Genomic DNA, 12,642 nt, shown 5'->3' on the forward strand with positions numbered 1-12,642 from the left:
CGCTCAATGCGCCTGGGCGGCGGCGCGGGAAGAGCAAAAAAAGAGCCAAGATATCGTCGTCTTACGCGGGGCCATTACGATATTTCAGGGTTCTCGAGGTCACGCTGTACGGCGTTCATAGGGCCATAAGGTCCATCCTACGAGAATTGACGACAGCCCCCCAGTTCCTGCATCGCAGCAAAGTTCCACGACGTCCTCGTATTTCACGCCCGGCCGAGAGATGGTTGTCATAAGGGCTTTGGACGATCGCCATCCAGAGAGACTCCAGAGGGCCCATCTGCGAGCCAGTCGCAGTCTGCGGTTGGGCCTTGGCACACGTCCCTGGTGCATTGGACATGCCTGGCCTGAGTTCAAAGTCAACAGATGGAAGATAGAGTGAGAGCATGCGAACAGGTTCATCCTCTTGCTCAGCGACTCAGCACTCAGCTCCGTTGTCGTCTTACCACACCAGCCAGGGGTCGTCCTCTTCTCCTTCGTCCACTTCCGTCCCTCCTCTTCCAAGTTCCTCCTCCTCCCGCGCGCGCCCGCGCGTGTGTGTGTGTGACAAAAACTGTGAGCAGCGTGGCAGCTAGGCACTGCGAAATGCTAAGCGCTTCCGTATTCCGCCCCAGGCAGACGGACAACAACTCGCACTAGCACGATGTAACTTAATCCTTAGCGCAGAGCCCTACTGGGAAGCGACGTCGAGATAATCGGCGGGACGATCTATGGTTATCCGCGAGAGTGGAGAGGTTGGCAGGCATTCGGATCCCCAGCCTCCACGCTTCCGCAGCCCGTGGTGGTATTCCTGGAAATCCTGGAGACGCTTGATGGCCCTAAGGGCAATCAAGCCCCAGAGACATGGCAGAGAGCCAGAGAGAGCCTCGTTCGGCACTTCTCCGTCTTTGCTATTGCCGGATCACCTCAGCACCAGCAGTACCGCGCCACAATGCAACAGTCTGTGTTGTTGCTGTCGCTGCTGCTGCCTCGAGTTGAGTCGAGTCGAGTCGTCTCTCTCCCTCGGGCCGTTTACTTTCCATCTGCAGAAAGCACACGCCTTTCTTCTGCGACGAGGCCCTGGTTCCCGGGCTGCGACGAAAGGGGGTCCCTTCGATTCTTCGAGGGGAACCCCTCGTTACAGTATCGGAAACACGTTCTCAACCTCTTCTCATCAGGGACGCGCACCACGTTTCTGTCCATTTTGGCGTCTTCTTCTTCTTCTGGATGGGCAGAGACCTCCAGCCTCGGAAAAACCACATGCGCGGCCTTTGTCCCGCAACGGCGCCCCAATAGCTTCGCGACCAAAGCAAGACAAACCTCACAGGTCCATCCCGAGACAGTATCGAGCGGCGCTTGTGGCTGACTCCACCCCGTTTACCTCTGGCTGAACCCTCGCAACTTGGTTCGTCGTGGGCGTATATAGGTACCTCGCAGGTTTGCACTAAAACTTACCGTTTTGCTTGGTACCGTTCACGCCACATCCCAGCCATCCCCGATGTACTGCCCAACCTGCCTGGTTTTTCCATCTTCTCCCCTCCTACATGGACAGTATGGTGTCTGATTGCGCCGCCGTTCGGGCGAGAGCAATTGGTACGTTTTTCAAGCAGGAAACCTGGTCGAGGATGACAGTATGAGAGACGCCTCGAGCCAGCGCTCGAGCTATTCCCCTCCATCCACATCCCGAAGTACCTACCTGCGTTACGATTTTCCTTTTTCTTGTTGGTCGCCTCTCTTTTTGCAAGATACCTTGTTCTGCGTCTGCCTACAGGAGGGTGATCCCTCCGTCCAGTCAGCTTACATGCCTCTAAGCCTCTTGACGTCAAAACGCGCCGTGGATCTTCTCCCCCCACGGCACATCATCAGTCCCCGTCGTTGCTCTCAACTCACCCTGCCCATCATCATGACTAAAGTACCGTGGTTCGTATCGGAGCCTCATCGGGTGCTATTCCTCGTGCCCGCCAAGGCTCTATGGCGGCCTAGGGCTGAGCGGCCAGTCCGTCGTAAGGGCGAGGGCACGCGAAGGACGAGGGGCAAGCAAGTGCTGGTGCTGCTGCGTGATGCGAAAGGCGGGATGGATGGATGGATGGATGGGGCACCGTCTTTGGTCCGCAGTCGTCCCGTTTTCTCAAACCCACTCCCACGATGAGGCAGGTTGACTATCCAGTCCGTCCACCACCCCGCCGCCAGGCTGTGCCGTGCGGGTTCTCTACCTTCTAGCGGATTTCTCATTAGACTCTATTCTAGGTACGGAGATGGGTCGACCCATACGTGAACTCTTGGCTTGGGCCCATCTTCAACTCTGACCGTCAACTGTTCCATGTTTCCCTCCTCAGACCTATCTCCGTTGCGTCCCAAGTTTGGGTCATATAAGTCGTCTTTTCCCCCTCCCCTTCTGCCCAACCTCTCGACTCTGCTTCATCCTGCATCCAGCTTTCCTAGCCAAGATTAATCAAGCATCTTGTAGCTTAATATCTACTCACGTCCGAGTCCCTTAGTCTCACTGACATCTCATCCTTCCCTGTCACTCAAACTCCCCCTACTCATCAACCAACCCATACCATGCATTTCTCAACTGTTCTTGGCGCCACTGCACTGGCTACCCTCGCCAACGCAAGGTACGTTCCCGCTCACTCTTCTTGGCCTCGGACACAGACATGAAACTAACATCCCTCTTGAAGCCCTCTCGTTCGCCGTCAAGGTCCCGCCGTCGGCCAAGTCATCTCAAAGTGCACACAGAACGGCGTCGTCGCCCTCACCTTTGACGATGGCCCCTTCACCTACACCTCCCAGCTCCTCGATACGCTCGCCGCCAACAACGTCAAGGCCACCTTCTTCGTCAACGGCAACAACTGGGGCAACATCGAGACGGCACCCGGTCCGGACAACATTCGCCGCATGAAGGCCGAGGGCCACCTTATCGGCTCCCACACCTACTCCCACCCAGACCTGAGCACCCTCTCCTCGGCGGACCGCATCTCCCAGATGACCCAGCTCGAGGATGCTACTCGCCGCATCGCCGGCTTCGCCCCCAAGTACATGCGCGCGCCGTTCCTGTCCTGCGACGCCGCGTGCCTGAGCGATATGGCCAGCCTGGGCTACCACGTCATCGACACCAGCCTCGATACCAAGGATTATGAAAACGATACCCCCGAGACCACGCACATCTCGGCTGAGAAGTTCAACAACGAGCTCAGCGCCGACGCCGCGGGAAACAGCTACATTGTCCTCTCGCACGATGTACACCAGCAGACTGTTGTTTCTCTGGTTCAGAAGATGATCGACAACCTCAAGTCGAAGGGCTACCGCGCCGTCACTGTCGGAGAGTGCCTCGGCGACGCTCCCGAGAACTGGTACAAGGCCTAGAGTCTGGGCTATTCGTGCTGAAAGTTTGTGGGGAGAGGAAGGATTGGATAAAAATGGCATGGAGCATCGCATTGAGAATTTCTGGAGAAGGTTCCGTTGGATTACACTGCTTGTTCCCGCTGGCTATACGTACATACACACATGGGTGGATATACCAGGGACACCCCATCGGCGCAAGTCATTTCGTGGAGATACCAATGTTTAATCAAATTACTAGTACCTCATATGAGTATTTCAACGTGTTTGCGTCTAACATCAGCCTTCAACCCCTCATCAGGAGTCTCATCAGGTCTTTCTCGCCCGGGCTGATGGTCTTTACCTCGTGTAAGTCAGATGAGGCAGCCCCACCACGCTGTGTTCACAAGTTCACATCCACCTCGAGACCACAACCCCCACACCTCTGCAACTTACTCTGCATTATGAGACCATTGTGTACTGTTCCACTTTCATCGATGGGTAAGCAATTATCTCAGTTCGCTTCGGTCCGGTGGCTCAATTGGTAGGGCGTCTGACTTCGATTGATTCCACAAAAGAGGAATCCCCAAGGATTTTCGGAATTTTATCAGAAGATTGCGGGTTCGAGTCCCGTCTGGATCGAGCTGTTCAAGTACTGCCTGGTGTCAGCATATGAAAGACTTGAATCTTTTTTCTTTTTTCAGCGCCAGCGTAAGATCGTATGGACGTAAAGGTTCAATTAGACTTTTAGGTTCTGATGGTGTTGCGGGAAGTCTAATGATTGATTGACTTTTGCCTTTCTTTGTCTTGCACATTCTATCGGGCTGAAAAGACGCACCTCATTTGTAGTCATGTACCATACACACATATAGTTCTGGACTTCAAATCGCTTGTGGGATCTTATTCTTGAGCGGGTTGAGCCTACGAGCCCACAAAAGCCCGGACGGCATGCCAGTATGCGTTGAGAAGGCGGGTAAGGTTTGATAATTGCGTTGGATTCGCCGCCATTAATGATTAAGCATTAGATTTGGATCGATGAGCTTTCTCCCAGCCTGAAATTGCTCGCATGCCCATCGCAGGGCTCATGCGCGATTCCTGGTGGCTTGGAAGGAAGCTTACCCGTCAGGATCGCATGTGCAATCTCATTATCTCATACATGTCTCAAGTCGCCCAGATCGGTGGGATCTCGAGTGTGCTGACCAAGAAGCTAGAGTGCTAGCTTATTTCCGTCCGCTTACATCTCAGGTGTAGAATGTTTTAGCTTTGGGGTAAGGGCGCTGAGGACACCGGTGTAGAGGGGCTTTTCATGGTACAATAAGGGGGAAAAGCTGTCCATGCCATCTTTTCAAGGCCAGGACAAGAACAGGTGGCTTGGAGAGCGACGATGATTGTGTAGCTCAGCAGAGTTGCAAGCTGGAGAAGTTACGCTACGCCTGTGTAGCTCAGCAGAGTTGCAAGCTGGAGAAGTTACGCTACGCCTGTGTATGTTAAGAATCGAGTGCTTCGTGATATATCAGCCTGGAAGCCACTATCCTTAAACCTTGTTATAGAAACATACTTAGCATTTAGAGCAGACCAAGACTTTGTAGAAATAAAATTGAGACTACAAAATCCTGCAGGAAGAACTGGAGGGTACTTTGTCTAACAGAAAGACCTGCAGCCCTTGTCAGATTATGCGTATCAAGTGCCTTCCCTCGCGATATTCTTCGCAGAGTAAAAGCTTCATTTGCCTTAGGATTCCCCACAAAGGTAGCCACCCTCCAGAAACCAAACCAATCCTATCGCTAGTGACATATTCGAGATGATAATCTTCAACCTCAATGAAACTATCAACCTTGCAATCCTTATATTGTCGACCTAGTACGACCACAGTCTCCGCTGAGGCCCATGACCAACTTGGAGCCCGATAGATCTGAGGACCTAGGCTTGAGGAGGGCAGCAAAGAGAAGAAACCCCACCAAACAAGTTCATTTTCTAGATGGCGGCGCCACATGCCTGCGATGTACTCATCTTTGAGCACCGACAGCATCTCTTTTGGCACTGCCGAAAGGGCAATCAGTCTATCACCAGGAAAGCTGATCTTGCAGCGAGTAAATTTCGAGACGGTGTCGCGCCAGCAAAGATATGCGTTCCGTGTGTCGTTGGGCTTATCGCGAGCGTTGCCACATCCAAGATGGAGATCGTCGATACGGCCCAATGGGTCGATACGGCCCAATTTGGTGACATCCTCGATAGGAGCGTCAGGGAGCCATATCTCAGCCTTGCGAGTTGATCGACAATCCCACAACACCTGGCGCTCGCCAAAAAACAAGATACGTCGAGAAAGAAGTAGTTTCTGAAGTACCCATGCTCTTGTGTTAACCCGTTGCTCCAGAACCTCGCTGGACCAGAATCTCGTGTCTACAAGAAAAGCCGGGGTTGCTTGGTCTTCGACGTCTCGCCAGATGACTGGCGGTTGACAAGCGTCAGGATTAGGTTTGCTGGACAGGGAATCGTCACTGTCCTCGGCAAACAAGGCAGAGATGTTGCAAAATGCATGAGAGTATACTTTATCCATGAGCGTCGATTCGTGCCGCCAGTCTGCAAAGTCATCTCCTTCTTGGATGGTGCAAAGAGTATCGATCCACAGGTATCGTATACCAATTACATGGGCCACAAAGACTGCATCTGAGTACAGTAGCGGTAGGTCATTTGAAGGAACGCCTTCAAAGAGCTGAACAGCATTGTTCTTTTCCAGGACGAGACTTTTAGTGTCTCCCCAACAGTGACTCAGGGTCATATAGGGGCATTCGATTGTCTCGTCACCAGAATTGACCAGGCGGCAGATGTCTCCCATCATTTCCGGAGGCCCGATGTCGACAAGGCGTGTCGGATACCATTTCGAGTTCGTCTCAATCATATCGCATTTCGTGTGCTCATGCTTGCAATCTTGAATCCAAGACTTCGCCTGGGCCAAGCTTTGCAAAATACAGGACATGTCTAATTGTGATCCTGCAGACCTTGGCTGATGTGAATCTATTGAGTGATCAGTCAACCCTGTTTCCGTCACGAAGCAGATAGTCTCGTTTTAAGACTTCGAAAGAGAATATGGGCACATTCCAAAAGTTCCATTTACTTGCACCATACCTTGTAATGTGTCCCACGTACTGGGGTAGGCTTGTAGCCTCAAATATACTGTCGGGTTCGGCACTTGTTTGGTGGAAGCCCATGACCATAAAGCTTGTTGGTTGATATTGATTCGAAGGAAACCCCGCTCTTCGGTCGTGTTGTCATCAAAAGATCGGTATACTGTTGTGATGGGTTTACAACATGCAATGGACTCAAATGCTTCCGCATGATCCCTCCCATAGCTTGCCTCGGGAATCTCATCGGTGCTAGTCACGTACTCGACTTGAAACTTTTGTGTCAGGTGGTAAAATCGCCCAGACCCTATTGCAAGCATAACATCCAGCTTCCACAGCACTCGTAGACTTCGGCAAGTGAAGTGATGAGGATGCAATTGGCCGACCTGGGCTGTCACAATAGAATCTATGAACTGCTGGCAGATGGAACACAGCATCATGAAGGGACCGAGCCTTGGCAATGATATAGGCTTGGTGACTGAATGTGACAGGGAATTCTGTCATAGGCAGTTAATGATTTGGCTTTGAAAAGTTCCAAGTTTGCCGCGGCGAATGACTCAACAGATTGCGCGACTTTGTACATGTGTTCAAACACAGCCCAGTAATGACAAACAGGATAATGTCTTGACTTGAATGCTCTGAGGTTTATGTCCTACGCTCCCCTCAGAGGGTGCCAGTTTGTCCACCTGCAGTACATGTAGCTACCTCCCTTCCCTGGTTGAGAACAGACTGCTCGTTGGGAGGAATGAACTGAACGCAGCGTCCGAATCGATCGCATTCGCCATCCTTGGCGCCTACAGAGCATGCCGTTCCAACGTTTCCAAACAGGGCGTTGCCCTTTCCGTCAGCGAAGCTGCGCGGTACCGAAGCTATCATTTTCACGTGGTTAGCTAGTTGTAATAAGGTAATAACTTTTGTGCTGTGTAGGTGGTTCAGAATGGAATAGGAACTGCCCACCTGCGAAAGCGTTGCCAACGGCAAAGGCAGCGACGGTCAAGAAGATGGCGGAGAACTGCATGGTGGTGGTAGTAATTGTGAAAAGTCGAAAAAAATATGTTGATTATACTAGTTGAAGTGCACCTGGCAGCAGTAGAAGAGAAAAGACGAAATGCGATGACTGGAAGTTGTTTGTTGAAGATCAATGTTGAATAATCGGAAATGAGTTTCCTTTATATGCAGTGGCGTCAAGGCAATATGACCCTCGTGCACTATAACATATGCATTCTAAGCTTATTTCTTACCTTCTTTCCCTTCCCCAGTTCTCGTGGAGTTGCAGTGCTGACTCCCTCAAACGATGTCGAGACGCCTGGCATCCGCGACAGTGGGTTTGACCTACTGTTGGATACTTGTTCTCTTATAGACAAGGGATGGATAGGGCGATGGGCCCGTTGTTCAGCCTCTCGGTTTTGGTGTTAATCAGCGCAGGGAGCTGGAGAATCTGTGAGATCGCTGGCTCTTCTAAGCTAGACTACTACCAAATCCCTCTTCTTCGTTCGTTTGATGATTTCTTGGCCCCGGATCCGCGGCAGACATGGTATTGGCGCGGGGAGCCCTCCCGACGGGATGAAATCAGCCAAGGGCAACATGGGTTCCTGAAACACCAAGTCTCCAGTTCACGCGCTGCCACAGGAGCTTGGTCGTATGTCTGGCAGCGGACACCTGATCAGTAACTGGACCGTGCTGTTCAGAGATTTGTAACAATAACTTGCTGAGTGGCACTCTGGGCGGGCATGTCGTAGGCGGTTTGTGGCATGACTGGGACAGGTGCAGATAGTGCCTCCCTACCTCTCACCATTTAGGCTCTGTAGAGTACGGCGCTGCTCCCAGGGGCTGTCTGATACGGGTTGTCAGGTGTGTGTCAAAGAGTTTCAAAATCCGGACGAAGCAGTGCGCTCGCAGTACGAGACGGAGGGCTTATTTCTGGCAGCTGCCATCCAATGCTATAGGCTCTACATGCTTAGTTTTCTAAGAGCCTAGAGAGCAGAATTAGAGACGAAATAAAACTCTCAAGAGACAGGCCTTTGCTTGTAAAATTTACGCATCGGACGACGGTGACCGAAGGAACCCCGAAGACATGGATGCATCGAGTCAATTGTTACATGCACAAAACCATTGTCCTTCTCTAATTGTAATGTTGTGATGGCCTATATGCTAGATAAGTGCCATTGCTGCGTATCCTTGGCAAACAATGGTTGTAAAGCAATACGTCTAGTGAGCCTGCTTCAACAGGGCAGTGTCGCTGTATGAATTCTCTTATCCTAAGCTCCTGCTATTGGGGCTTAGAACTCACGCGGCGGGATCATGTTGATTGAAGAAACAAATACATTCAATCGTTTAGACCACAGGGTTCACCTTACCATGGGGCACTTCCTCATTTAAGTCATGTTGGCATGCAGTTGGAAAACTGACACAGTTATGTTGGCTTCGTCTGTCCGTGGATCCCTCGGATGCCAAGCGAGTTTTGGCAAATCAACACCCACCGGCAGCCCACCTAAGCATTAGACACACAACGTGAGCGGTGAATATACGTAGTAACATGACGCTGGCTAAGATGGCGATCTATTGATTCCTACTCTCAATGGAATTTGGAAGTATGTACATGCCCTATAAGTTGCAAAGATCCTCTCTCTGTCAGTGTGTAGGCACTTTAGGCCGACACTCAAAGTGCGGAAGATCCTGCGTTGTGGATTTGGACAGGGACTTAGTAGCTAAAGCATACGCTGCGACTTTCCCAGTTCAACTCCACAGGGTCCCAGAGCTGCTTCTCGAGGGTCACCGAGGACTCACCAAAGACAACGTTACAGTCGACAACATGCCGCTGGTCATTCGTGATACGACCCGCTGACGCCATCGTATTCACCCACTCCATGATGACAAGGAATGCACTTGTGTCCCAGAGCCCATCACGTCGAGGAAAGTCCTTGAAGAGTTGGACGATAGCATGTCTCACCCCAGGCATTGTGCACATGAGAAACACAGTACACAGAGGCCAGGTCGGGCCGTCCTCGATCGTGAAAATTTCTGTTGCCTCTGCGCCTTTCCGATTCTCGGCATCGTGCACCTCGAGGAGCTGCCTGCTCATCGATATGATGTCCATAAACGCGGGCGTGATGCGCTTGGTGTCCTCCACATCGGTCCAGCCGGCACAGCGTATCACACTCCAGAGGTACAGGTAGTGTATTCTGAGGCTGATGGCCTTGTAGTAGCTCTTGAAGTCCGTTTCCTTTTCGGTCTCTGCTTTGACGGCGAGCGGTTGGAAGGCATGGTGCCAGGCGTCGGTGAAGCGTACAAAACTCCGGACGCGCGCCTGGGAGCTCGGCGAGGTGTACTCGAGCGGCGGCTTCTCTGGTATTGGCGCGGTCGACCCCTCAACTATGAACCCAGTGTACAGCGGTGCATGGTGCTCGACGTGGTGGCGAACGACATTCCACCATCGGCGGGCAGCTTCCAGCGTCTCAAACGTCGCGGGCATCTCGTCGACGGCGTACCGCGTCTTGCGTCCGCGGCAACACCACGGTACTCGGCTCTTTGTCTCCTTTGGGTGCGATCCGCCGTGGGTCCAGGATTGGAGACTCAGATACTGGAAACTCGTCATCACTTCTTCCAGCAGAGGGCTCGATTCCGCGCCTAGGTTTTGTGGGCATTGGTCAAGGATTCGGGACCCGTGGTTGATGTGGTTCAATCCGGCTGCCTTGTTGCCTCGGAAACATTCGAAAATGATGAACAAGAGGCATGCTAGTAATGTACGTTCGAGGGACATTGGTGTTGAGTAAAGAATGTTCATCGATTTCGTGTAATGAAACAGAGCGTCCGAGTCAAATCTACCTCGACCGAGGAGACGTTGTTCTCGCGTAGTAGCACCCAGGGCCGCGGCGCCTACCGCCAGAGCTGCGTGTTTGATGGCCGGATCGTTCCATGAGAGTTGTGGGATGATTTGTGTGAGTAGATCGGATCGGAATAGAATGGCGGTGTTGGTGAAAGATAGCCAGTAATCGAAGGAGTCCTTCTCCAACTGGCTCGAGAAGACGAGAGTCGCGTAATTTGGCTCAAGGAGTACATCGAGGACTTTACGATTCTCTTGTTTCGGCTTGGGATACAGCAACCGATGCTTGGGTGGTAACTTGGAGGGCTTGGTTTTGTTCTCTTTGTACCCTCCACAGTGGCCTTGATACTTCAAGCAGGCCGCGCATGCTGGTCTACCCTCGTCGCACTTGACGCGGCGAAGTCTAGAGGTGATATGAGTATCGCTACTAAGATCGAATGAGGTGAACCCTCAATTTGTGACTTACTTGCAGGTGACGCAGCCACTACGAACCTTTGGCTTGCTGGCTCGGACTTGTTGTGGTTTTGAGTCGAGGGCAAACTTTGTGATCATGGGGCGAAGATCATTCATGGCAACTTGAATGGACAACCTGTAGCCGTATAACTTGCTGCGCTTAGCTTGTTCAACGGGTGATAAGTGGTGCAAGAGTCGTTCATTTTATGCGAGTATCATAGTCTCGAGATGAAGAATGATGTCGAGTAAAAGGCGGAATGGTAGCCGGGATGATAATCCTGAAGCGGGTGATGTTAACATTTTCGGTTGACCGGTAAGGGCTTGCCAGGGTTACCTCCGGCATAAGCACTAGCGCAAGTCTGGCCAGATCAAATCATTATTACCCTACAGACACCACGATAGCAACGGTGCAATGGGTCTCTTTATTTTGCTGCCTGGCTCGGCTGGAATCCTTCGAAATCCGGACCGGATTTTCGTCCAACGGCCATTAAACCCGTCTGGATACAACACCTCTCAGAGCTGTACTGAGATCCGAATCAGGATATATTTTTCATATTGGCGCTTAGTTCCGTTACTCCCACGTTGTCAGACTCCTGCCACCCATGTCGACTTCCCTTTAGACAATAAAATCAGAGTCCGAACCATGTGGGGCCAGAGTTGTATCCAATACGATCCTAGTGAGCATGAACCAGTAGATTGACATTAACCTAACCAGACGTCTTTGGCCTCAACATGTGACGATCCTGGTTCCCTCAATAACGGCCGTAACTATGTCACATCTCAACGGTCAGCTAAACTCATGGTATACCGAACCGACGAGAAGGAGTCAACTCCGGAATCTGCCCACTGCTGATTCGTGAACTTCAACCGCGGCACTCCTAACAGCGGATTCAGATACTGACTTTGTTTAGGCAGCTATCAGGAACCTTGCCCTTCTAATGTCTGTCTCTCTATTCGTCTTCCATCTAATCCATTGCGCCAGCGAATATTCAATACAGCTTGAACACTCATGGCTGCTGCTGCAGTAGCAGCCGCCACAAATCAGTCGTGTTATGATGGACCCCGCCCGAGGGAGTCTGGGTAACGTACCCAGCCTCCAAGCAGTAGTCGCAATCCCTTCACTCCACATGAGTGTTTATCGAGTTCTCACAAACTTGGTGTGCCTTCCGTTGGCCACCGTAGCGCCCCTTGTCCCATCCGCTGGGTTGACCTTGTAGATGTTGACGTGGGTGAACGCCAAGCTGCCCCCGACCTTCTCAACCTTGCCCTCAATCTCAATCTCGTCTCCCAATTTGGCGCCTGAAAGGTAGCTGATGTTGATGTCGACGCTTACGCCCGTCGCCTCACGGAGATCCCACGCTGCGATTGCCAAGCCGCCAGCCCAGTCCACGATGGTCGCTGAGACACTGCCGTGGATGCTGCCTGACGAGTTCAGGTGGTTGGCGGTGATGGGCAGACGCGCGATAATGAGTCCTTTTGAGGCGTGAGTGAGCTTCAGGCCAGGGTTAAAGAGGAATGCGTAGATTGGGGATGCGTTGCAGCGGGTTGAGATGTAGTTCTCGATATGAGCGAAGGTGGCGGGGTCTGACTGCGCAGAGGGGCCGGTGGCCGGTGGTGGTTGAGATGGCGTGGAAGACATTACGATGGCGTTTGCGAGTTTCTGACTGTTGGGATTGATAATGACAGAATCCGAGACAGTAAAAGAAGCGATTCGTGATGCCGGAGGTCAACGACACTGTTGAGTTGTTGAGTGACACAATCCAGGAGCGAAGGCACGTGCGCCAAAGATTTCTCTACGGTCGGGCGGACTCCGTCCGAAGTCGGCCCCGAGGGCCCCGCTTTTGCCGTCAAAAGGGAAGAACTGCATCACTGGCACTAGATTTGCCCAGCTCTGAACGCCGCAAGCAAAACCCAAATGGAGAGACTTCGAGATCCCTTGTACGATGC

At 52.0% G+C, this 12,642-nt stretch overlaps 3 protein-coding genes and 1 non-coding gene across 4 annotated transcripts; 2 read left to right on the top strand and 2 right to left on the bottom strand.

Moving 5' to 3' along the window:
• Positions 1 to 2,538: 2,538 nt before the first annotated feature.
• Positions 2,539 to 3,342, top strand: N0V96_008132 (uncharacterized protein; the record flags this gene model as incomplete). Its single annotated transcript, XM_053193810.1, has 2 exons — positions 2,539 to 2,594; positions 2,658 to 3,342. The coding sequence occupies 2 exons, from the start codon at positions 2,539 to 2,541 to the stop codon at positions 3,340 to 3,342; spliced, it is 741 nt and encodes a 246-aa protein (XP_053048755.1).
• A 481-nt stretch (positions 3,343 to 3,823) lies between these two features.
• On the top strand, positions 3,824 to 3,939 carry N0V96_008133. Its single transcript has one exon. It is a non-coding gene; the product is annotated as a tRNA-Arg (tRNA).
• Positions 3,940 to 9,120: 5,181 nt separating this feature from the next.
• On the bottom strand, positions 9,121 to 10,812 carry N0V96_008134 (uncharacterized protein; the record flags this gene model as incomplete). Its single annotated transcript, XM_053193808.1, has 2 exons — positions 9,121 to 10,645; positions 10,709 to 10,812. 2 exons carry the CDS (start codon positions 10,810 to 10,812, stop codon positions 9,121 to 9,123), a joined length of 1,629 nt encoding a protein of 542 aa, XP_053048753.1.
• Positions 10,813 to 11,830: 1,018 nt separating this feature from the next.
• N0V96_008135 (uncharacterized protein) lies at positions 11,831 to 12,334 on the bottom strand (the record flags this gene model as incomplete). The annotated part of the gene is made up of 1 exon (XM_053193807.2): positions 11,831 to 12,334. One exon carries the CDS (start codon positions 12,332 to 12,334, stop codon positions 11,831 to 11,833), a length of 504 nt encoding a protein of 167 aa, XP_053048752.2.
• Positions 12,335 to 12,642: the final 308 nt, after the last annotated feature.

Source organism: Colletotrichum fioriniae (assembly GCF_027942845.1).
Source record: "Colletotrichum fioriniae strain IMI 355084 chromosome Unknown scaffold_10, whole genome shotgun sequence".
In the NCBI taxonomy this organism is placed as follows: Eukaryota; Fungi; Ascomycota; class Sordariomycetes; order Glomerellales; family Glomerellaceae; genus Colletotrichum; species Colletotrichum fioriniae.